The sequence below is a fragment of the Haematobia irritans genome, chromosome 1 (assembly GCF_050003625.1).
Source record: "Haematobia irritans isolate KBUSLIRL chromosome 1, ASM5000362v1, whole genome shotgun sequence".
NCBI classification, from domain to species: domain Eukaryota; kingdom Metazoa; phylum Arthropoda; class Insecta; order Diptera; family Muscidae; genus Haematobia; species Haematobia irritans.
The window spans coordinates 39,706,544-39,733,889 of NC_134397.1; the positions used below are offsets into that span (position 1 = coordinate 39,706,544).

General features: G+C 27.2%; 1 protein-coding gene across 2 annotated transcripts in view; it reads left to right on the forward strand.

The window, feature by feature from the left end:
• Positions 1-21,750, forward strand: part of Lnk (SH2B adapter-like protein Lnk) — a 38,599-nt gene extending 16,849 nt beyond the window's left edge. Inside the window, exons 2-6 of one of the 2 annotated variants that reach the window (XM_075289909.1) lie at positions 10,962-11,867; positions 15,003-15,110; positions 15,211-15,453; positions 15,521-16,609; positions 21,612-21,750. In XM_075289909.1, the coding sequence (XP_075146024.1) occupies positions 11,520-11,867; positions 15,003-15,110; positions 15,211-15,453; positions 15,521-16,585 (1,764 nt within the window). In that variant the 5' untranslated portion in view covers positions 10,962-11,519 and the 3' untranslated portion in view covers positions 16,586-16,609; positions 21,612-21,750. The remainder of the gene's footprint in view (positions 1-10,961; positions 11,868-15,002; positions 15,111-15,210; positions 15,454-15,520; positions 16,610-21,611) is intronic. The other variant, XM_075289910.1, reaches the window with a different exon arrangement.
• The last annotated feature ends 5,596 nt before the right edge of the window (positions 21,751-27,346 follow it).

Consider the following 27,346-nt stretch of genomic DNA (forward strand, 5'->3'; position numbering starts at 1 on the left):
TTCATTCAATCACTGTTCGATCATGTGAAGGAAGTTTTTTTTCTTTATCTAAATTCGTGGAAAATCATATCGATTGCAAAAAACACAAATATCAGAATTTTTCGTAAGGAATATTAATTTCCGGCTAATATTGCCTAGACAATGATGGCATGTTGAAGATAACAAAAGCAAATATGTCCGGTCAAAACTGGAGTTTAATATGATTTTAGAAAGTAAAAATGCATCGACATTTTCAATGATCAGTTTTATGTAAACCACTCTCGCCGAAAAATTTCACAAATATTTTTTGAAATAAGATATTTATTGAATTTGTAAAAATATTGGATTAAACACATTAATTGACACATATTTTTAATCAAATTAAAATCTTTCACTGTGAACTTGTAAAAATATTCAATAAAAATCAATTGACTAGATTATTTTTTTAATCAAAAGAAAAAAATCAATCAATGACGGAATTGAATACATGAGTAATTGAATTGGATCAAATAATTTGAATTAAAAGGACTTCCTATGTAAAGGGTGATTTGTTAAGAGCTTGATAACTTAAAAAAAAAAAAAAAAAACGCATAAAATTTGCAAAATCTCATCGGTTCTTTATTTGAAACGTTAGATTGGTCCATGACATTTACTTTTTGAAGATAATTTCATTTAAATGTTGACCGCGGCTGCGTCTTAGGTGGTCCATTCGGAAAGTCCAATTTTGGGCAACTTTTTCGAGCATTTCGGACGGAATAGCCCGAATTTCTTCGGAAATGTTGTCTTCCAAAGCTGGAATAGTTGCTGGCTTATTTCTGTAGACTTTAGACTTGACGTAGCCCCACAAAAAATAGTCTAAAGGCGTCAAATCGCATGATCTTGGTGGCCAACTTACCGGTCCATTTCTTGAGATGAATTGTTCTCCGAAGTTTTCCCTCAAAATGGCCATAGAATCGCGAGCTGTGTGGCATGTAGCGCCATCTCGTTGAAACCACATGTCAACCAAGTTCAGTTCTTCCATTTTTGGCAACAAAAAGTTTGTTAGCATCGAACGATAGCGATCGCCATTCACCGTAACGTTGCGTCCAACAGCATCTTTGAAAAAATACGGTCCAATGATTCCACCAGCGTACAAACCACACCAAACAGTGCATTTTTCGGGATGCATGGGCAGTTCTTGAACGGCTTCTGGTTGCTCTTCACTCCAAATGCGGCAATTTTGCTTATTTACGTAGCCATTCAACCAGAAATGAGCCTCATCGCTGAACAAAATTTGTCGATAAAAAAGCGGATTTTCTGCCACTGATTTTGGTAATAAAATTCAATGATTTGCAAGCGTTGCTCGTTAGTAAGTCTATTCATGATGAAATGTCAAAGCATACTGAGCATCTTTCTCTTTGACACCATGTCTGAAATCCCACGTGATCTGTCAAATACTAATGCATGAAAATCCTAACCTCAAAAGAATCACCCTTTAGTTCAAATTTTCGTACAGGATAAAATCCACGCGATCTTTTTAAATACCCAGATTCTCAGTTATCTCTTGCACCTTCCATTTGACGGTCTGTCGAGTGAGCATCGAGTCGAAATGCTCTAACATGTTTTTTTTTTATTCTTGGTACTTCCAAGAAAAGTGATGCATTTGAGCGATTTTGATAATCAACGAAATGACAGTTTTTGTCTGGCGCCACTGGTGGCACATCATCATTAAGAAATTTGAGATAACAATAGCAACAGAGTATCATGAAGGCGTTTAACAAATTATCATTTTTCGTTTGTTTGTTTATTTTTCTATATCATTTTTTTTTTTGTTAAAAAAATATGCAAAAGTGGCAAATATTTAATCACAGGAAATTAGCACTTAAAAATGTGTAAAAGTAAATAAGTGCTTAAATTCAAAAATATTTTTGCAATCAATTGTTATGCTATTATAGGCGGAATAATATAAAATTATTATGCCCAAGTGTTGCAGCCACGATTGCTACAGTTGGTAGAATTCTACCAAAAGTGGCAGATTTTCTACTGTTTGGTAGATTGGTAGAATTTTTGATGTTTTGCTAGATTGTGCAAAATATTCCTCTCCAACTAAGAGGTACTAAACATATTTCCTTTAGGAATAAAAATTTTGACAAACTGTTCTATACACACAAACAATTTTTTTTGTTTCCATTGCGAAATTAATTGATCCAATTAATTTTTTAATTGAAATATCTTCAATCACAAAAATGATAGTATCAATCACAGTTTTAAAAATACTTGATTAAAAAATTGATTTCATTTTCCAATTTCTATTAATTTTTTAATTGCTTCAATTAAAAATTTAATTAACGTTGATCACAAAACTCAATTAATTTTTTTAATTAAAATTACTTTTTTAACTGACATTGTGCTTTAAGTTTGATTAATATTGAAGTTTGAAATTATTTACAAATTAAGAAAAAAAAATCCATCACTTTTTTAACTTACATAGTCTTCCGAGGTTGATTAAAACATTAATTGTATCAATTAATTTTTTAATTAAAAATTTAAAAATTTTCAATCATTGACTTATGGCCTGTTCCAGTATATCGAACGAAAGCTTTCTTTCGTATTCCAAACGAGAGAAAATTGATTTTTGTTCTCTTATTTCGAAAGGCAAGTCACTTCATATTTTGTTGTCGAGTAATAAACGAACATATACAATAAGTGTCAAGAAAAAAGTAAAAGCATTGTTAACATTTGAATGAATTCTCAGGCCAAAAATTTAAAAATACTCATTTTTAATAATCAATGTATTCTCATACAAACGAATCGAACTTTCAAAAATAGAAAAACCCAAATTCATTCGAATTCAAGTGACTGCCTTTCATTCGAACTGGTTTTCGTTCGATATACAGGAACAGGGCATTAATTAAAAAGTTAATTGTATCAATTAATGTATTAATCGAAAAAGTTTTCAACTTCAATTAAATTTTTAATTGGAACTATTTTGGTGATCTTTTTTTTTCTGTGTAGAAATAAAATTTTCACAAAATTTCATTTCTATAGAAATAATTTTTTTTTCAAAATTTTTGGTATAGGAATAAAATTTTCTTTAGAAATAGAATTTCGACAAAATTTTTTATAGAAATAAAATTTTGACAAAATTTCTAAAGAAATAAAATTTTGGCAAAATTTCTAAAGAAATAAAATTTCGACAGAAATTCTAAAGAAATAAAATTTTCTAAGGAATACATTTTCGAATAAAATTCTGACAAAATTTTCTATTAAAATAAAATTTCGACAAAATTTTATTAAAAAAAATTAGACATTTTCTATACAAAAAAATTTTCTATAGAAATAAAATTTTCACAAAATTTCATTCCTATAGAAATAAAATTTCTACAAAATCTTCTATAGAAGTAAAATGTCGACAAATTTCGACAAAATTTTCAATAGGAATAAAATTTTGACAAAATGGTCTTTAGAAATAAAATTTCGACAAAAATTTTTATAGAAATAAAATGTTGACAAAATATTCTATGGAAATAAAATTTCTACAAAATCTTCTATAGAAATAAAATTTTGACAAAATTTTCAATAGGAATAAAATTTTGACAAAATTGTCTTTACAAATAAAATTTCGAAAAAAAAAATTTATAGAAATAAAATTTCGACAAAAATTTTTATAGAAATAAAATTTGGACAAAAATTTCTATAGAAATAAAATTTTGACAAAATTTTCTATAGAAATAAACTTTTGACAACATTTTTACAAAATTTTCTAAAAAAATAAAATTTAAACAAAATTTTCTATAGAAATAAAATTTAAACAAAATTTTCTAGAGAAATAAAACTTTTACAAAATTTTCTAAAGAAAAAAAATTTAAACAAAATTATCTATAGAAAAAATATTTACAAAATTTTCTAACGAAATAAAATTTAAACAAAATTTTCTATAGAAATAAATTTCTGACAAAATTTTCTATAGAAATAAATTTCTGACAAAATTTTCTATAGAAATAAAATTCTGACAAAATTTTCTACAGAAATAAAATTTTGACAAAATTTTCTATTGATAAAATTTTGACAAAATTTTCTGTAGAGATAAAATTTTGACAAAATTTTCTATAGAGATAAAATTTTGACAAAATTTTCTATAGAGATAAAATTTCTACAAAATCTTCTATGGAAATAAAATTTCGACAAAATTTTCAATTTGAATAAAATTTTGACAAAATTGTCTTTAGAAATAAAATTTCGACAAAAATTTTTATAGAAATAAAATTTCGACAAAAATTTTTATAGAAATAAAATTTTGACAAAAATTTCTATAGAAATAAAATTTGTACAAAATTTTCTACAGAGATAAAATTTTGACAAAATTTTCTATAGAAATAAACTTTTGACACAATTTTCTATAGAAATAAAATTTTTACAAAATTTTCTAAAGAAATAAAATTTAAACAGAATTTTCTATAGAAAACATTTCAACAAAATTTTCTATAGAAATAAACTTTTGACAAAATTTTCTATAGAGATAAAATTTTGGCAAAATTTTCTATAGAGATAAAATTTTGACAAAATTTTCTATAGAAATAAAATTTTGACAAAATTTTCTATAGAAATAAAATTTTGACAAATTTTTCTATAGGAATAAAATTTAGACAACATTTTCTATAGGAATAAAATTTAGACAACATTTTCTATAGGAATAAAATTTAGACAACATTTTCTATAGGAATAAAATTTAGACAACATTTTCTATAGGAATAACATTTAGACAACATTTTCTATAGGAATAAAATTTAGACAACATTTTCTATGGGAATAATATTTAGACAACATTTTCTATAGAGATAAAATTTTGACAAAATTTTCTATAGAGATAAAATTTTGACAAAATTTTCTATAGAGATAAAATTTTGACAAAATTTTCTATAGAGATAACATTTTGACAAATTTTTCTATAGAGATAAAATTTTGACAACATTTTCTACAGAAATAAAATTTTGACAAAATTTTCTATAGAAATATAATTTTTACAAAATTTTCTAAAGAAATAAGATTTAAACAAAAATTTTTATAGAAAAAATTTTTACAAAATTTTCTAAAGAAATAAAATTTAAACAAAATTTTCTATAGAAATAAAATTCTGACAAAATTTTCTATAGAAATAAAATTCTGACAAAATTTTCTACAGAAATAAAATTTTGACAAAATTTTCTATAGAGATAAAATTTTGACAAAATTTTCTATAGAGATAAAATTCTGACAAAATTTTCTATATAAATAAAATTCTGACAAAATTTTCTTTAGATATAATATTTTCACAAAATTTTCTATAGAAATAAAATTTTGACAAATTTTTGTATAGAAATAAAATGTTGACAAAATTTTCTATAGAGATAAAATTTTGACAAAATTTTCTATAGAAATAAATTTTTTATAAAATTATCTAAAGAAATAAAATTTAAACAAAATTTTCTATAGAAAAAATTTTTACAAAATTTTCTAAAGAAAAATTTTTTACAAAATTTTCTAAAGAAATAAAATTTAAACAAAATTTTCTATAGAAATACAATTCTGACAAAATTTTCTATAGAAATAAAATTCTGACAAAATTTTCTATGGAGATAAAATTTTGACAAAATTTTCTATAGAAATAAAATGTTGATACAATTTTCAATAGGAATAAAATTAAGCAACATGTTCTATAGGAATAACATTTAGACAACATTTTCTATAAAAATAAAATTTTGACAAAATTTTCTATATATTCAATAGTGTTATTAATTTTAATTTTCGTGTTAGGTCCTAGTATCAAAGTCCATGGTAAGTAAGTTCTCTCTTTTTGTAAAAGTGTACACCCTCAAAAAAAATCGCTTCTCTAACATATGTTCCAAACATATTTTGCAGGAAGCACATATATTATTGGATACTGCCGAAACATAATTATGTTCGTTTTATGTGAGCATATTATATGTTTGGAAGCATTTTGAGTCCAAAAATAGTATATGCTTGGGAGAAGTCCCCAAAGAAGATTGTGCTCATTCCCTCATATAATTTTCACTTCCACGAAATTTTTGAGTTCTTCGCATCTTTTTCTGTAATACAAATATCCTTTTTTTTTCAAATGTCTATTCTCTTGGTTCCGAATATTCATTCTAATATTCAAATTAAATAATATTTAGACTTAAGCATATTAAATTTTTGGCCTTATCATGAAACAGTTTTCCGAAACAACATACAAGCGGTTTCACAGAAATTGCTCTCATTTCATTCTCTCGCTGTGTTATGTTGATATCTTTTTATTCAACCCTCCCGGTTTCCATCTCTATTTCTTTCTCTATACTAACTCTCTCTCTCTCTGTCGCTCTCTGAATAAAGTATCCCAACATATATATGTTTACTTGAAATTTGTAAATTTATATATGTTTACATTCACACATATTATTTTTATGAAATATTCATGCCCCAAACATAATATATTCTAACATATTAACATATGTGTCCCAAACATTTTGTGTTAGTTTAGGAACATTACATGTTTGTACTTAAATGTATTGTGTTTAAAAATTGTGCCCGAAACACATTTTGTTTATATCGGAACATATGAAAAACATATTTTTCTAACAGTGTAGTAAATGAAATAAGTAAAATACTATGATAAAACATTTCTTTCGAAGAAAAAACAGTTTTTTTTATAATAACCACAAATTTTTTATTGTAAAATTTTTGTTGAATCATGTAAATTTTTAATTGAAAATTCAATTGTAATTTTAATTGGAAATATTTTGATATTTGTTTCTGTGAATAAAATATTAATGGCATTTTGTTTCTAAATATTGTAAATGATTTTTTCCAATGTAAATTAATGTCTATGGCAACATTTCCATTATTGCATGAATTTTTTCCCACTTCCAAAAAAATAATGAACAATTTTTTTCAATTTTCACATGTTTGTTATTATTTACATCATAATCATCGCATAGGAATTTCCATAGAATACAGTCATAAAACCAAAGAAATTCCACTTTTCTTTAATTGGTTTGTTGTTGTTTGGCTGTGATTGTATTTTTGTTTTGAGGTAGTATCGGATTTCCGGTTTTTTTTACAAAAAAAAAAAACGAACAACACATGTGGGCCATAAATTTATTTGATATTCTTTGGTCATCATTATTGTCGACGACCAAAACAACACCCCAACGACTTCATAATGATGTTCATATTTTTGCGGTTCTCCCTAATTGTTACGTTACTGTTGTTGTTGTCGTTTTTCTGAATTATGTGTAATTGATTTTTTTTGTGGGCCTTATGTTGCCAGATTTGGAAATTTTTATTATGGTTAATGTATGGGATGGAAATGAATGATGGAATTTTTTTATTTTTTAACGTGAATCATATGCCACTGGATGTGAATGAGGAATATTAAAAATTTTATTAAATTAAACAAAAATGAATAAAATATAATTCAATTATGCCCAATAAAATTGAGAAGATAGGAATGAAATCTGGGAATCAGTTTATATGGAGGCTATATGTAGTTATGGATAGATGGGTTCCAATTTTTGCATGATTACATGGTAGCATACCAATGTCAAGCCGATCGAATGGAATTTATTGCTCCAGAAGGGATATATAACTATGGACCAATAATTTGCATAATAGTTAGATGAAAATTGTTACGATGTCAAATCTGGAAATCGGATTATGTTTTGATTTGGTCCATTTGCAATATTATACGACCTACGTCATTAACAACTACTTCTGCAAAGTTTAAGACGATACAAAAGTATAGTTCGATTTCATGGCCAGATCGACAAAGAATTTCTAGAAGTTTAGATCCCAAAAAAAGGGTCTGAGACGCGGTTGCCACAGTTGGTAGAATTGTACCAAAAATGTTAGATTTTTCCAATTATTCCTCTCCAACTAAGGGGTTCTTCACAAATTTTCTATAAAAAATACAATTTTGACAAAATATTCTATAAAAATAAAATTTTGCGAACATTTTCTTTTGAAATAAAAATTTTGACAAAATTTTCTATAGGAATAAAATTTTGACAAAATTTTCTATAGAAATAAAATTTTAACAAAATTTTCTATAGAAATAAAAATTTGAGAAAATTTTCTATAGAAATAAATGTTTGACAAAATTTTCTATAGAAATACAATTTTGCGAAAATTTTCTATAGAAAAAAATTTGTCAAAAATTTTCTATAGAAACAAAAAGTTGAGAAAATTTTCTATAGAAATAAAATTTTGACAGAATTTTCTATAGAAATAAAATTTTGACAAAATTTTCTACAGAAATAAAAATTTTGACATTTTCTATAGAAATAAAATTTTGACAAAATTTTCTATAGAAATAAAATTTTGCAAAAGAATTTAGATAAATTTTTTTATAGAAATAAAATTTTGACAAAATTCTCTATAGAAATAAAATTTTGCAAAAACATTTTGATAAATTTTTTATAGAAATAAAATTTTGACAAAATTTTCTACAGATATAAAATGTTGCGAAAATTTTCTATAGAACTAAATTTTGACAAAATTTTCTGTAAAAATAAAAATTTGATAGAATTTTCTATAGAAATAAAAAAAAAATGTTGATCTCAGCTTAAAACCATTGCTTTGACTAAACTACAAGAGTAGCTTAACCAACAGATGAAAAGTATATTTATCAAAGGAAAGGTAAAACGAAAAGTGAATATTTGTACAAAATTTATTATAGGCAAAGTCAACCTACCGAAACTCTTTTGGGAGGTTCGAGTGTAATTTACATTGATTTTATTCCGATAATTGGTTGATATTTTTGCTGCAAGTAGAGGATGCTGGTGAGGAATGTGGTTATTCCGAAACGGCTGTCCATCCAAACGTCTTGCAGTCTATAGGGCTTTGCCCAAATAAATTTGACAATATACTTTTCCTCTGTTGGTTAAGCTACTCTTGTAGTTTAGTCAATGTAATGGTTTTAAGCTAAGATCAAAACAACTAGTATGATTGAAGAACAAACCAACAATAAAAAACAAAACATTTGACAACATTTTCTTTACAAATAAAATATTGACAAAATTTTCTATAGAAATAAAATTTTGACAAAATTTTCTATAGAAATAAAATGTTGAAAAAATTTTCTATTTTCTCTTTGACAAAATTTTCTATAGAAATAAAATTTTGACAAAATCTTCTATAGAAATAAAATATTGACAAAATCTTCTTTAGAAATAAAATTTTGACAAAATCTTCTATAGAAATAAAACTTGAGAAAATTTTCTATAGAAATAAAATTTTGACAAAATTTTCTATAGAAATAAAATTTTGGCAAAATTTTCTATAGAAATAAAATTTTGTGAAAATTATCTATAGAAATAAAATTTTGTGAAAATTGTCTATAGAAATAAAATTTTGCGAAAATTTTCTATAGAAATAACATTTTGACGAAATTTTCTATAGGAATAAAATTTTGACAAAAAATTTATAGAAATGAAATTTTGCAAAATAATTTTTTTTTAGGTTTTTGGTAAAAATTTCTTGAAATGTTGGTTGATTATTTTTTGGCTCGAAAGGCAACCATGGTCTGAGACCACTATCACAAAAATAGTATGTCCTCATCTTATGATATTTGCCATTAAAATTGAATTAAAAGAAATATTTATTCAAAAAGATAATAGTTTTAAGTAATGTTTTAAATAAAACCAACAATCTATCTCAAATATTAGTTCACAGTTTTTCCTTTTCAATTACGAAATTCAATTAATCCAATTAATTTTTTAATTCACAATCACAGAATTGATTAGATATAAAAAAATGAACTTTATACTTGAATTTCAACAAATTTTTTAATTAGTTCAATTAAACAATTGATTTTGTTTGAAAAATTCAATTAATTTTTTAATTAGTTCATTTAAAAAATTGGTCGATTTTGTTCGGAAAATTTAATTATTTTTTAATTGATAAATTGTTTATTTATTTATAATTATTTTTTCTTTAGATAATATAATTTTCCTGTAATTTTACAAGAGTTTATACTTTCTTATGAAGTTTTCTTTGGATTTGAGTCCAAACAATGAAACTAATTATTTGCGAACCAAAATATAGTTGGAAATATTTTTATTAAATTAACATCGTTAATTGGGATAATTATTATTTTAATCAAAATTTTAAAAAAATTATTCATTTTCTTAATTGACTTTATTTTTTAATTTAATTTAAAAGTTAATTGTATCAGTTAATTTATAATAGATTACGTTGTCTACTTCAATTAGCTTTTTAATTGGAAATATGTTGGTGATATTTTTTCGGTGGTGAACTATTGTTTTAATGATATATTTTGATATATGTAAATGTTTTTATTATTTCTGTGATTTGAAATTAAAAATGAATTTGATCACTTAATTTCGTAATTGAAACCAAGGAAAATTATAATTTCGTCCTGTTGAATTTAAATCCATCCCATCTGTATTATTTCATTTGTTATCGTACTAAATAAATAAAAACAACTTAACAATCTTATTATGATTCTGTTTTTAATCAGCCCATTTCTAGGAAAATCTAAATAATACTATATTCCGTTTAAGAAACTATATGCTATGGATATAAATTATCGATAATAAGCGTCACTGATAATACAGTCATAAATAAATAATAAATTATGCTTAACGCCTTGTCTTTTCCATACTGTACCCCCTCATTCTCTGTCACTTCCTTTTTATAAAATTTGCTGGTAGATATAAGTGGGAGGATTGATTCATTGATTCCTAATTGTCCATAAAACTATTAATAAACTTAGGAAATACTAGTGAAGATCATCTATGGTTATAATTGGAAATCTTGAATGAGTGGCCCACCCCCTCTTGCCAAAGCTCATTCTATTGTATAGTATAATTTATATGCTAGTTTTTGTCTATTTTTTTTTTCAAGTAAATTAAAATTAGCGTTACTAATTAAAATTTATGTCACGTCATTACAATTTTGTTTTCATTCCATTTCTTTTACTAATGTCCATTTTTTGCTATTTTCAGAAAATTTCTACATCACTATAAAAAAACATAATTTCTCGGAACAATACACGGTGAAATATTTTGGTTGTTTTACGGGCGGGAGTCGATCCAAAAAACGCCGACATACTAACACTGAAAGCTATCCTCGTCCCCCCAAAAAAAAACAAATATTGTGATCAAGACGGACGACTTAATATTTGGCGGCGTAAAATTGTGTCAATATTCGGAAAGAATTTTTTGTGTGGGTGTAGCAAACATTGCAATCGTTGTCGCCCCCAATCCACCAACAACTCAACTCACTGAAATGAAAATAACAAACAAACATTTGCCGTGATTCTTAAATAATAATAAAAACGGAAAAGTGATCATAAAAATTAGAAAAAATATTCCCTTTCATCGAAAAAGAAAGAGAAAAAACACCTTAGCAAAAGCGAATCTAAACAAGCTAAAAAATATAAGAGAATTTAAATTGTAATCTCTTATTATTATTCCCATTGTTGAGTTGTGTCTGCGACAAAAATCAAAAAGAAAAACGTAAACATTAATCCAGAACAGAGAACCAAGTCATCGCCAACAGTCATGGGTGGCAATAGTACGGCTGCATTTAGCATTGGCGGCTATATGGGAGGAAGTGCTGGTAGCGGTGGCAGTGCGAGTGGCGCTGTTGGCGGTGCATCAGATCTAGTACCCAGTAGCAGTACGCCCGGTATACCGTATTCATGCGGTATAAGCTGGGATGAATTTTCCGAGCGACATGCCCGTGTGGCAGCAGCGGATTTTGCCAAAGCTTGTATTAGTTATATAAATGGAGGTCTATCGCCCGACGAAGCCCGCAATCTGACATATAGAAATTTTGGTCAAAAATTTCTGGAATCATTTGCGGAACATTATGAAAAAGAATTTCTTCGAAGGAGGAGTAATTTAAAGGTAGGTTTTTTTGAGTGAGTTGAATTGATTTTTAGTTCGGTGATAATTCCAAAAAATATAGGTTGTAAAAGGTAGCGGACACGAAATACTGTTTGTGGAAAAATATCTAAAATATCTGACTAAGCCACAGTGTTAACAATTCACACGATCCTATGTTTTGTGGGAAAATATGTTTTATTATTTCCAATGACAAAAATGTGTGAATGTAATTTAACAAGAAAACTACCACAAAATTAAAATTTTATTTCTATAGAAAATTTTGTAAAAATTTTATTTCTATAGAAAATTATGTCAAAATTTTATTTCTGTAGCAATTTTGTCAAAATTTCATTTCTATAGAAAATTTTGATAAAAAATTCTATAGAAATAAAATTTTGACAACATTTTCTATAGAAGTAAATATTAGAGAAAATATTCTATAGAAATAAATATTTGAGAAATTTTTCTATAGAAATAAAAATTTGATAAAAATTTCTATAGAAATAAAAATTTGATAAAAATTTCTATAGAAATAAAATTTTGTGAAAATTTTCTATAGAATTAAATTTTTGACAACATTTTCTATAGAAACAACATTTTGCGAAAATTTTGTATGGAAATAAAATTTTGCGAAAATGTTCTATAGAAATAAAATTTTGGCAAAATTTTCTATAGAAATAAAATTTTGGCAAAATTTTCTACAGAAATAAAATTTTGGCAAAATTTTCTATAGAAATGGAATTTTGACAAAAATTTTCTATAGAAATAAAATTTTTGACAACATTTTCTATAGAAATAAAATTTTGGCAAAATTTTCTACAGAAATAAAATTTTGACAAAATTTTCTATATATAAAAAATTTTCTCAAATATTTATTTGTAATATTTGAGAAAATTTTCTATAGAAATAAAAATTTGATAAAATTTTCTTTAAAAATTAAATTTTGCGAAAATTTTCTACAAAATTAAATTTTTGACAAAATTTTCTACAGAAATAAAATTTTGAAAAAATTTGCTATAGAAATAAAATTTTGATAAAATTTTCTATAGAAATAAAATTTTGATAAAATTTTCTATAGAAATAAAATTTTGACGAAATTTTCTATAGAAATAAAATTTTGCAAAAATTTTCTATAGAAATAAAATGTTGACAAAATTTTCTACAGAAATAAAATTTTGACAAAATTTTCTATAGAAATAAAATTTTGACAAAATTTTCTATAGAAATAAAATTTTACAACATTTTCTATAGAAATAAAATTTTACAAAATTTTCTATAGAAATAAAATGTTGACATAATTTTCTATAGAAATAAAAATTTGATAAAATTTTCTATAAAAATAAATTTTTGCGAACATTTTCTACAAAATAAAATTTTTGACAAAAGTTTCTATAGAAACATTTGCTATAGAAATAAAATTTTGACAAAATTTTCTATAGAAATAAATTTTGACAATATTTTCTATAGAAATAAAATTTTGACAAAATTTTTTAAAGAAATAAAGTTTTGATAAAATTTTCTATAGAAATAAAATTTTGACAAAATGTTCTATAGAAAAAAAAATAAAATAAATATTTTCTGTAGAAAATAAAATTTTGACGAAGTTTTTTATATATTAAAATTTTCTCAAATATTTATTTCTAGTATTTGAGAAAATTTTCTATAGAAATAAAAATTTGATAAAATTTTCTATAAAAATAAAATTTTGCGAAAATTTATTTTTAGAAAGCTAATTTGTTAGAATTCACCTAAGTGGTGAATTATTGTTTCTACAGTCAACTACAACATATGACAATTAACAGAAACTGGTTTCCAGGATACAACAACAATTCTAACGCGTACATTAGTCGTGTTTTTTCTAGTTTTACGACAAATTAGCTTTCTAAAAATAAATTTCGTGTTGTTGCATTACTATGTAACAAAACGAAATAAAAATAAGATTAAGAGACTTGTAAGATATATGAAAAGATGATGTACAGTGGGAGAAAAGATGATTCAATTTGTAAGAGGAAATTTCCCAAATGTTTTCTCCATAAGGAGTTAGCATAAAGGGCCCAAAATTGAGTTATCTCTCCCAGCCAGATCTATACTAAAGGCTGTGGAAAGGTTCATTCGCCCGAACCGAAACATGTACAGTCCAGGCGTGTATAGATTTGTATCTGGCGTTTTCTTTTCAATGGCTCTATTAACAATGTTCCTTAATCTATATCTGTCCATAAAGCTCGAAAAATAATTGTATAATTAGATATAATGCATTTGGACGTCAATTGCCTGTTTCGGTATCAGGCTAACATGTAATATAATAAGCAACGATGAGCCCGTCGTAAAACTAGAAAAAACACGACTAATGTACGCGTTAGAATTGTTGTTGTATCCTGGAAACCAGTTTCTGTTAATTGTCATATGTTGTAGTTGACTGTAGAAACAATAAGCATTGTTCGACTGTTCACCACTTAGGTGAATTCTAACAAATTAGCTTTCTAAAAATAAATTTCGTGTTGTTGCATTACTATGTAACAAAACGAAATAAAAATAAGATTAAGGGACTTGTAGGTTATATGAAAAGATGATGTACAGTGGGAGAAAAGATGATTCAATTTGTAAGAGGAAATTTCCCAAATGTTTTCTCCATAAGGAGTTAGCATAAAGGGCCCAAAATTGAGTTATCTCTCCCAGCCAGATCTATACTAAAGGCTGTGGAAAGGTTCATTCGCCCGAACCGAAACATGTACAGTCCAGGCGTGTATAGATTTGTATCTGGCGTTTTCTTTTCAATGGCTCTATTAACCATGTTCCTTAATCTATATCTGTCCATAAAGCTCGAAAAATAATTGTATAATTAGATTAAATTTTTGACAAAATTTTCTATAGAAATACAATTTTGACAAAGTTTTTTATAGATATAAAATTTTGACAAAATTTTCTATAGAAATAAAATTTTGAAAAAATTTTCAATAGAAACAAAATTTTGACAAAATTTTCTATAGAAATAAAATTTTGACAACATTTTCTACGGAAATCAAATTTTGACAACATTTTCTATAGAAATAAAATGTTGACAAAATTTTATGTAGATATACAATTTTGCTTTACGTTGAATATACATTTTGTTTTAATTTAAAATATTTTCTATTTTTATCTACGATTTTTTTCCAGGTTGGCAACGGTGTCCTGGAAGAATTGGAATATACAGAAGAACAACCAAAAATCTTTCCAAAAACATTTTTCCGTCGGCTATCATTTAAGGGACTGAGAAAGGGCAAGGTTTGCTATCGTCATGTTGTAATCCCAACATAAAAAATTTTCTAAAATTTTACACAACATCTTGTTGGGGAGCAGTAATTTAAAAACGTTTTATCATTAGAATTTTCTATTTTTGCAGACACTCTTTCACAAAAGCTCCGATGAGGAAGGCTCAAGTAAACACAATAAGAAATTTGCCAAAATTGTTGTGGAATGCCAAAGGGAAGGTATCGTAAATAATCTAACACCTGAGAGTTTAGATCAACCGACTGGAACACAAAAATGGGAAAAATGTCGACTATGCTTGGTAAAAGCTGTAGGAGGATTTATGTTAGAGTTCTATATGCCACCAAAAGCTGCTAAGGTATGTGGATATTATAGAGAAGTCTGTCGACTATATTTGATTAATAATTCCTTTTATCATTTTACAGCCCCGTTGCGGTGTTTTTTGTTTCCTAATATCGGAGGCCCGTGAGACAACAGCTCTAGAAATGCCTGATCGAGAAAATACATTTGTATTAAAAGCCGATAATAATATGGAATATGTTATTGAGGCTCAAAGTGCCGAAGACATGAGAACATGGTTGAGCACAATCCAATTTTGTATGCGTAAACCACCCACACAACAGCCAACAACGGAAACCGAGGTGATGGCCGCTGCTATGCAAGCTTCCCCAATTATAGTAAATCCCAATACGGCGACAGCAACGGGGACAAGTAGTTTATTGAATGCAGTTCAAAATCCCCAGTACCATCAACAGAACGCCATAGGCTCCAATGGTAATGTTGCGCCAAGTAGTTCACTATCAGAAAATGCTCTCTCCTCTATAACGGCGGGTGGGGGTGGTGGAATAAATGCCGAATCTGCTACAGATATTGCTGCCTGCACACCATCCAATGCAACAACATACAATACAAGCGACATTCAACATAGGCGAGGTGAACAACGTCTCTCCACCTCCAGCAATATAGATCCTGGTGATGGATTTCAAGATCCCGATGGTGATGTTAATGTAGCAGATATAAGCAATGAAATGCGTCAATATCCTTGGTTCCATGGTACACTACCCAGATCTGATGCGGCTCGTATGGTTTTACAAAACGAGGCTCAGGGTCATGGTTTCTTCCTAGTACGTCAGAGCGAGACACGCAAAGGGGAATTTGTGCTCACCTTTAATTTCAATGGACGTGCCAAACACTTGCGCATGACCTTGTCCGATAAAGGCCAATGTCGTGTACAACACTTGTGGTTCCCCTCCATACAGGAGATGTTAGAACATTTCCGTCACAGTCCCATACCATTGGAATCGGGTGGTACATCAGATGTTACCCTAACTGAGTATATTCACAATCAAGGTGTTCCTTATAATATGCATGGCACAGTGGTTGGTGGTGGTGGTGATTTGAATGGAGGAGCAGCAACTACAACAGTCGCATCAGAGAGTGGTGCTGGTGTTGAACAACAGCAAGATCCATCACCGAGACATGTGAGATAGCCTAAATTTTGGAGTCAATTCAGTGTCAGTGATGATTTTTTATTTTAATTTTGTTTTTTAGTTTTAGTTTTATTCGGTTCTGTTTTGTTTGGGGGATAGTTTTTAAATAAGATTAGGTGTCTTAGATAATTCGTAGAATTATCTAGTCCTCAATAAGAACTTTTATAAGGAAGACAAACATTAGCAATATAGGTGAAATGACCACAAATTACCTTTGCTGGGAATCATATATGATTTTGGGAAGTTTCCTTCTACCCTTTATTAATTTTTATTCTTATATCCTCTAGCATCCAACTGACCTTTGTAATCGGGCCTCGGTATTTAACCTTAGCTTTGGAACCATTTATCTCTTTTACCTGCATCTATTCACATGCATAAATAGTTTCTTTTCTTTATTATTTTTGGCTAAACGGTTGGAATGACAATAGCTCCAAAATTGAAGTATTTAAATTTGTAAATAGAGTCAGAGTTAGGGTTAAAAATCATTTAACGTCTTTTTTGCACCCAAGCTCACGTCAGAGAACTCTCTATTCGGGTCTATTTTTTGTCATTGGTGAAAGATCATGTGCTTTGTGGAACTTGTAAAGCTATACTTTAAGTTCGATTTCCAATATATACTGCAATCCTTTTACAGTATATTTTTAAAAACCTTTAGCCACGCGATTGCCACTACCGCATTGGGTTCGTTAAATTAAGACCTTCAATCGGCGAACCATTTAAGGTGTTGTTGCATTTTTTACCATTACCATGGCGTTTGGAAATGCTACCACGGTTGCCACAATTGGTAGAATTCTACCAAAATGATAGATTCTTTAAATTTTTAAACTTATAAAAAAATCTATAGAAATAAATAAAAAAATTAGAATTTTTTTATACAAATACAATTTTTAAAAATTTTTATATAGAAATAAAATTTTGAAAAAATTTTCTATAGACATAAAATTTTGACAAAATTTTCTATAGACATACATTTTTGACAAAATTTTCTATAGAAATAAAATTTTGAAAAATTTGAAAAATATTAAAAAAAAATTTGTATAGAAATAAAATTTTAAAAAAATTTTCAATAGAAATAAAATATTCTATAGAAATAAAATTTTTAAAACATTTTCTATAGAAATATCATTTTGACAAAATTTTCTATAGAAATAACATTTTGAGAAAATTTTCAATAGAAATAAAATTTTGAGAGAATTCTCTATAGAAACAAAATTTTGAAAAAATTTTCTATAGAATCAAAATTTTTAAAACATTTTCTATAGAAATAACATTTTGACAAAATTTTCTTTTAAAGAAATAAAGCACAACTTTGATGAAACACTGTAATTTAAGATTTTTTATGTTGTAGTTTTTTGGTAAAATTTTCTTCAAATTTTAGTAGATTATTTTTGGCTCAAGTGTCAACCGTGAATGCGACCCAGTAATATTTTCATAACCTTAAAATTTAAAAGAAAAGTGGTTTTTCGAAAAAACATAAATAAATAAAACAAATTAGGTATTTTAATAAAAATTTTAAAAATTGACTTTTCGGCGCTTAAATGTTGGAAAATATAGAGTTTTCGACTTTTTCAAAATTAAACAAAAAAAAACGAATTTCGTTTTTATAGAAGCGATTAAAAATCCTACATTTCGACGCTTTAAATATGTTGGAAAAATCGATTTGTCCAAATTTAAAAAGGGCCCTCACAGTCGGAAGGGGCGGGAAAGTGGGCGATTGGACCGTTCGAGAAAAAAATATCGAGTCTTCCAAATTCAAACAAAGTCGATTTTCCACTTTAGGGATTGTAATGAAAATTGAACAATTCGACTTTAAAGATTTTAGAAATTTCGAATTTTAAAAATACGATTTTCAACTTTGTAGAGTTTTCAAAAAACCGATTTTTGACGTCTCAAACTTCGTCTTTTTGGCGAGTTGTCGGCATAAAGACCCTACATACATTCCCCTTTCAATTCATAAGCCGATTAGTAGACTCTGGTCCCTATTAAAAGCCCACTAGTATATTATGACCAACAACATAGTTCGATTAGTCCATTTACAAAAACCGATAAGTTCAATTTCAAAATTACAAAAGGTCGACATGAACACATTCCAAACTAAAAAAATCGACTGTTTTACATTTGAAAAATTCTGGTTTTTATTATTATTATATAGACCACTTTTGACTTCGTGAAATTCGACACTACGAAGAGTTGTCAACATAAAACAATTTAAGTCGAATTTTAACTGAAAGTCTTTACATATTTTCTATAGATATAAACTTTTTAAAAATTTTCTATAGTAATAAACTTTTTAAAAATTTTCTATAGATATAAAATTTTGACAAATAAAATAAAATTTTGACAAAATCTTCTATAGAAATAAAATTTGGACAAAATTTTCTATAGAAATAAAATTTGGACAAAATTTTCTATAGAAATGAAAGTTTGACAAAATTTTCTATAGAAATAAAATTTTGACAAAATTTTCTATAGAAATAAAATTTTGACAAAATTTTCTATAAAAATAAAATTTTGACAAAATTTTCTATAGAAATAAAATTTTGACAAAATTTTCTATAGACATACAATTTTTTATAGAAATAAAATTTTGGCAAAATTTTCTATAGACATACACTTTTCTATAGAAATAAAATTTTGACAAAATTTTCTATAGAAATAAAATTTTGACAAAATTTTCTATAGATACAAAATTTTCTATAGATATAAAATTTTTGACAAAATTTTCTATAGAAATAAAATTTTGACAAAATTTTCTATAGAAATAAAATTTTGACAAAATTTTCTATAGAAATAAAATTTTGACAAAATTTTCTATAGAAATAAAATTTTGACAAAATTTTCTATAGAAATAAAATTTTCTATAGAAATAAAATTTTGACAAAATTTTCTATAGAAATAAAATTTTAACAAAATTTACTATAGAAATAAAATTTTGATAAAATTTTCTATAAAAATAAAATTTTAACAAATTTTTTATAGAAATAAAATTTTGACAAAATTTTCTATAGAAATAAAATTTTGACAAAATTTTCTATAGAAATAAAATTTTGACAAAATTTTCTATAGAAATAAAATTTTTGTTGTTTTTGATCTCAGCTTAAAGCCATGCATTGACTAAACTACAAGTGTAGCTTAACCAACATAGGAAAAGTATGCTTGTCAAATTTATTGGGGCAGAGCCCTATAGACTGCAAGATGGTTGTATGTATAGCTGTTTCGGAATTACCACATTCCTCATCAGCATCCTCTACTTGCAGCAAAACTATCAACCAATTATCAGAATAAATTCGGGTAATTCACTCAACCCAAAGTGAACTACACCTGAACCTTCCGAAAAAAGGTTTGATAGTCGCCTACTACCTAAACAAATTTGCAAACATATCTCTTTTCCTTTGCCAAACTCAAATCATCGATTTGAATGTAGTTGGCTGGGTTTGTTTTTGAGCGTGCTTCCTCTATCTTCATTCGTTTTAAATAAATTTTAATAAAAGTTTGACAAAATTTTCTATAGAAATAAAATGTTGACAAAATTTTCTATAGAAATAAAATGTTGACAAAATTTTCTATGGAAATAAAATTTTGACAAAATTTTCTATAGAAATAACATTTTGATAAAATTTTCTATAGAAGTAAAATTTTGACATAATTTTCTATAGAAATAAAATTTTGACAAAATTTTCTATAGAAATAAAATTTTGACAAAATATTCTATAGAAATAAAATTTTTACAAAATTTTCTATACAAATAAAATTTTTACAAAATTTTCTATAGAAATAAAATTTTGACAAAATTTTCTATAGAAATAAAATTTTGACAAAATTTTCTATAGAAATAAAATGTTGACAAAATTTTCTATAGAAATGAAATTTTGACAAAATTTTCTATAGAAATAAAATTTTGACAAAATTTTCTATAGAAATAAAATTTTGACAAAATTTTCTATAGAAATAAAATTTTGACAAAATTTTCTAAAGAAATAAAATTTTGACAAAATTTTCAATAGAAATAAAAATTTGACAAAATTTTCTATAGAAATAAACTTTTGACAAAACTTTGTTCAAAAACTTTATTATTTAAATTTGGTAGATTTTTTGTAAAATTACCATAAAATTTTGGTAGATTATTTTTGGCACGAGTGGCAATCGTGGATACGATTCGAAACTCGACTTTTGGACTAATCGGAAAAATATCGGAATTTTTGTAGTATTCAAAAAAGGGGAATCGAATTTTCATAGTGGTAAAAAAAGGGGAATCGAATTTTTATAGTGGTCAAAAACGATTAATCGATTAAAAATCTTTGAGTTGAAATCACGAAGTAAAAGTAACCAAGAGGTGACTTAATTATTTTTGTTTAGGTTAGCTCGTGGTCAATATCTCCATAATTCTACCATGTTCGTCTTCTGGGAAATTAATTTAGATGTAATAAATATTAAATGTGGTTCATCACAGGGTACATTTACAACACCACAAGGAAAAATTTTTCATATTTGTAAAAATCGAAATTTTTCGATTCTCATTACAATCCCTAAGATAAATCTAAATGAATATCAGGTTACCACTGCATATATATTTTTTAATATATGTACATCCAGGCAACTTATTTTTTCAGTTTTTTAAGTCTCTTTTTGTTTTTTTTTTAATTTGGTAACAACATAATTATCACTTTCCGTTTAGAGCGTGAAGTTGTTTAAAACTAACTTAAATGGAAGGATCTTTCACCCTTTTGTCTATTATAGAAACATTTTTGAGTTAAAGTTTTTTTTTTTGCAATTTTTCTATCAACAAATTTTGCATCTAACATTTCCCCCGTCTCTCTACTATCTCTCTGTCTTTCTCTCTGTTGCATAAGGCATGTTTAGAATTTCTAGTAGTATAGATGGTTTTTCTTTTAGTTTTTCTTATTTAGTTAGCTCCCAGCAAAATAACCGTTTCATAGAATTTTTATAAATTTTTATTTTTCAACCAATTGTTTAATTGGGAAAAAAATCTAATTGCTAAACTTACTATTCTCTTTCATTAATGCAGACGCAGGATGTAATCTCCATGAATTGTAGTGTGCGTTTAAAAACAAACGAAATGGATTTGGCATTATTATTGGCAGCCGGTGTGGCCACTCGTCATTATCAACATCAACAGCAACCACAACAACAACAAAATCACTCACAAAACCAACAGAGCGGCAACAACAATGTCATCGAATCAAATAGCAGTGGCATTACAACTGCAACACCCCAATTGAGCAACAACAACAATACAACAATGATCACCACCACAGCACAAAATCTTAATCATCAGTTCAGCGATACTACAGAGAATTTGCCATTTGATCACACTCTGGTGGGAATGGGAAATGTTGTATCATTGCCACTAGAGAATATAAGAGATTCAGCATCGCCCACACAGTTAGGTATGTCAAATGCTGCTGTTGCTGCCGCTGCTGATTTAAATCAGTATTTACGAGCTTCAAGTGTATCGTTACAATCACAAAATACCATCACCGGTGGTGGCGGCGGTGGTAGTGGTGCTGGAGGCTCTGGAAGTGGCGGTAGTGGCGGTGGAGGCGTTTCGCAACAGCGTCAATATCAACAGCATGCAACATCATACAATGATACAAATACTACACCACGAGCTGTGGATAATCAATATAGTTTTGTATAAATTAACAATCATCATTGTAATATCTGTCATCAATGCGGTTTTTGGGTATTTTCCATCATATACTTTATGAACTTCACCTCGTAAAAATTCTAGTTTTGATGTGGAGGAGAGATTTAGAGCAATCTAGACATTGATCAAATATTTTGATTCGTAGGAGCTAACCTTAAGAGAATTCGAACCATTAGAGGTATACATGGAATTGTGATCATAGCAACAGGAATTAATCAAATGAATGGTAAGACAAAAGTGATTATTGATGATTAACTGCATTTGCCATTTGGCCCTTTAATTTGCGTTAGATTTTCGCAACGTTTAAGCGAAATCATAGAAAATTTTAAGCGAAATCATAGAAAATTTTATTCAGTGAATTATAAATTCTGATAAAATGTCCTAATACGATTTTGTAAAATAATTTTTTTAGGAATTATATTTTGAATGGGTTTTTAAAACGCCTGATGAACCATCATCAATGTTTCATCGCTTTATGCATAGATCTATTCCAAAAAGCACAATGGTGTTCCACATATCCTTTGGTAATGCTGGTGACATTTCTGGCAAATCTTTAGTCTGGTGTCAATGAAAACAAAATAACAAAAAGAGAATTCCTTTGAGATAATAACAATATGTAGAGAATAATCTGATTTTGTTTATATTGAAAATTCCCTCATTGAGAGAAGAAAAAATTGCTGAATGGTTTGGCAATGATAGTCAGAGCCTGTATCTAACCGAATTTTTTGTCTTTTCTCGAACCAAAAATCTGGTAATAATTTCCATTAAAATAAAATAATATGGAGAGGAAATACTGATGAAGCGAAATCATAGAAAATTTTAAACTTATTAAGTGAATTCCAAATTCTGGTAAAATATTCTAACACGATTTTGCAAACTATATTTTTTTGGGGTTTTTAAAACACCTGATGAATTATCATCAATGTTCAAAAAAAAGTACAGTGGTGTTCCACATATCCCTCAGTAATGCTGGTGACAATTCTGACAAATCTTCAAACCAGAAATCTGGTAATAATTTCCATTAAAATAAAATAATATGGCGAGGAAATACTTATTAAGTCATAGAAAATTTTAAACTTATTCAGTGTATTCCAAATTCTGGTAAAATATTCTAATACGATTTTGTAAAATATTTTTTTTATTAGAAAAATTTAATTTGAATGGGTTTTTAAAACGCCTGATGAACCATCATCAATGTTTCATCAAATATTGCTATTGTGATACAATTATTGGCATACGCTTTATGCATAGATCTATTCAAAAAAGCACAATGGTGTTCCACATATGCTTCTGTAATGTTGGCAAATCTCTGTAATGTCTGACAAATCTTTAGTCTGTAAATGGAAACAAAATAACAAAAAGAGACCTGGCAAAAAATTCCTTTGAGATAAAAAGAAAAATTGTGGAGAGGAAAAACTTATTTTGTTTATATTGAAAATTCCCTCATCGATAGGAGAAAAAATTGCTGAATGGTTTGGCAATGATAGTCAGAGTCTGTATCTAACCAAAATTTTTTGTCTTTTATCAGACGAAAAATGTGGCAATAATTTCCATTAAAATAAAATAATATGGAGAGGAAATACTGATTAAGCGAAGTCATGGAAAATTTTAAATTTATTCTGTGAATTATAAATTCTGGTAAAATGTCCTAATACGATTTTGTAAAATAATTTTTTTTAAGAATTATATTTTGAATGGGTTTTTAAAACGCCTGGCCATCATCAATGTTTCATCGAATATTGCTATTGTGATACAATGATTGGCATACGCTTTATGCCTAGATCTATTCAAAAAAGCACAATGGTATTCCACATATCCCTCAGTAATGCTGGTCAATGAAAACAAAATAACAAAAAGAGACCTGGCAAAAAATTCCTTTGCGATAAAAAAAATTATGGAGAGGAAAAATTTATTTTGTTTATATTGAAAATTCCCCCATTGAGAGAAGAAAAAATTGCTGAATGGTTTGGCAATGATAGTCAGAGTCTGTATCTAACCAAATTTTTTGCCTTTTATCAAACGAAAAATCTGACAATAATTTCCATTAAAATAAAATAATATGTAGAGAAATACTGATTAAGCGAAATCATAGAAAATTTTAAACTTATTAAGTGAATTCTAAATTCTGGTAAAATATTCTAACGATTTTGCAAACTATATTTTTTGGGGTTTTTTAAAACACCTGATGAACTATCATCAATGTTCAAAACAAAGTACAGTGGTGTTCCACATATCCCTCAGTAATGCTGGTGACAATTCTGACAAATCTTTAGTCTGGTGTCAATAAAAAAAAATAACAAGAAGATACCTGGAAAAAAATCCTTTCAGATAAGGAGGAAAAACTGATTTTGTTTATATTGAAAATAGTTTGCCAATGATAGTCAGAGTCTGTATCTAACCTAATTTATTTTGTCTTCTATCAAACGAGAAATCTGGGAATAATTTCCATTAAAATAAAATAAAATGGAGAGGAAAAACTTGTTTCGTTAAAATCGAAAATGCCTTCATTGATAGGAGAAAAGAGAAAGAGATGTTATTTCTATGATTGTTAGAGTTAATATCTAAACTATTTGTCTTACAACAATTTTCAGTAAGATAAGAAAAATTTTAGAAAAGCAATGACCGCCTGGCTTTGGTCCATTCAAAAAAAAAAAAAAAAAAAATAGTGGTGTTCTATATATCCCCTCAGTATTGATGGTGACAATTCTGAGTATTTTAAAGTTGCTTGAAATGATGATGAAAAATGCCTTTGAGACTCGACTATAAGTAAGAGCCTCTTTATAATTAGGTTAAATTTGGCATCGTACTTCACTCACTGTTTAGAAAAAAGGTAATCTAAGTGAGTCAACAGACAATGATACTCTACTAACCTAATCTCCAAACTTTTTGTCTGATATAAAAAAATGGAATAAAAAGGAGGAAAAAATGGAAAGAAATCTAGCAAAAATTCCCATTAAGATATAAAAAATTATAGAGGGAAAATTTTCAGTTAAATCGAAACTGCATTCATTATCCTAATCTCCAGATTTTTTTTGTCCGATGTAAAACAAAATGGAAAGAAATATAACAACAATTTCCATTAGGATAAAAAATTATATAGACGGAAAACTGATTTGATTTAAATTGGAAATGCATTGATTGATACGAGAAAAGATCGCTAAATGATATTGCAATGGGACTCGGCTATAAGTAAAGGCCACTTTATAATTTTATTTTATTTATTCATTCAGAGCATAATTTGGTTAAATGTAGACTCGGGCTTTACTCAATGATATGAAAAAGGCGTGAGTCTGTACCTAACCTTTTGTATTATATGAAAAAAAAAAATGGAAAGAAATCCAGCAAAAATGTTCATTAAGATATAAAAAACTTATAGGGAGAAAAAAATATGACTTCATTTAAATCGGAAATGCATTCATTAACCTAACCTTCAAACTTTTTTGTCTGATGTAAAAAAAAATGGAAAGAAATCTATCAACAATTTCCATTAGGATAAAAAATTATATAGACGGAGAAATGATTTGATTTAGATTGAAAATGCATTGATTGATAATAGAAAAGTTCGCTAAATGATATTGCAATGATAGTCTGAGTCTATATAAAAAACCTAACCTACAAACATTTTTTCCGGTATGGAAAAAGAAATCTGGCAAAAATAGAGAGGTAGGAAGAATATAGATAATTAATCGATTTTCCTGATTGTTTGACTATTTTGAAAATAAACTTATTGCACCAAAGCGAAATAGGAAGCAATGTAATATTCCTATGGTAGTTTGAGTCTATATCCAATCCTAACCTCCAAACCTATTGTTTGATATCGAAAAAGGAGTAATTATCAGTAAGATAAAAAAATGAAAGACAATCAAAAATATAAATTTTATCGATTTTGCGGATTGTTTGACTTTTTTCAAAGACCGACTTTTTGCACTAAAGCAAAATAGGAAACAATGCAATATTACAATGATAGTCGGAGTCTATATAATTTTCCGGATTGTTTGACTATTTTGAAGACCAACTTATTGCACCAAAGCGAAATAGGAAGCAATGTAGTAATATTCCTATGATAGTCTGAGTCTATATAACAATTCTAACCTCCAAACATTTTTTCCGGTATCGAAAAAGAAATCTGGCAAAAAAAGAGATATAGGAAAAATTTTAGATAAGCAAAATGTCAATTTAATCCATTGATTGATTATTGCAGCAAAAAGAAGAAGGAAGCAATTCAATATTACAACGAAAGTCGGAGTCTATATAACAATTCTAACCTCCAAAAAAGGAATAATGACATCAGTAAGATAAAAAAAATGAAAGACAAACAAAAATGTCAATTTTATCGATTTTCGAGATTGTTTGACAATTTTGAAGACCAAACTATTGCACCAAACCGAAATAGGAAGCGTTGCAATATTGCTATGATAGTCGATCATAACCTCCAAACCTTTTGGTTTGCTTTAGATAAGCAAAATATCAATTTAATTGATTTTCCGGATTGTTTGATTATTTTGAAGACTTATTGCAGCAAATAGAAGAAGGAAGCAATGCAATATTACAACGATAGTCGGAGTCTATATAACAATTCTAACCTCCAAACCTTTTGTTTGATATCGAAAAAGGGATAATGACATCAGTAAGATAAAAAAAAAAATTAAAGACAAGCAAAAATGTCGATTTTCCGGATTATTTGACTATTTTGAAGACTAAACTATTGCAGCAAACCGAAATAGGAAGCAACGTAATATTCGTATGATAGTCTGATCCTAACCTCCAAATCTTTTGGTTTGCTTGAGATAAGCAAAATTTCAATTTAATCGATTTTCCTTCCGTATTGTTTGATTATTTTGAAGACTTATTGCAGCAAATAGAAGAAGGAAGCAATTCAATATTACAATGATAGTCGAAGTCTATATAATAATTCTAACCTCCAAACCTTTTGTTTGATATCGAAAAAGGAATAATGCCATCAGTAAGATAAGAAAATGAAAGACAAGCAAAAATGTCGATTTTCCGGATTATTTGACTATTTTGAAGACTAAGCTATTGCACCAAGCCGAAATAGGAAGCAACGTAATATTCGTATGATAATCTGATCCTAA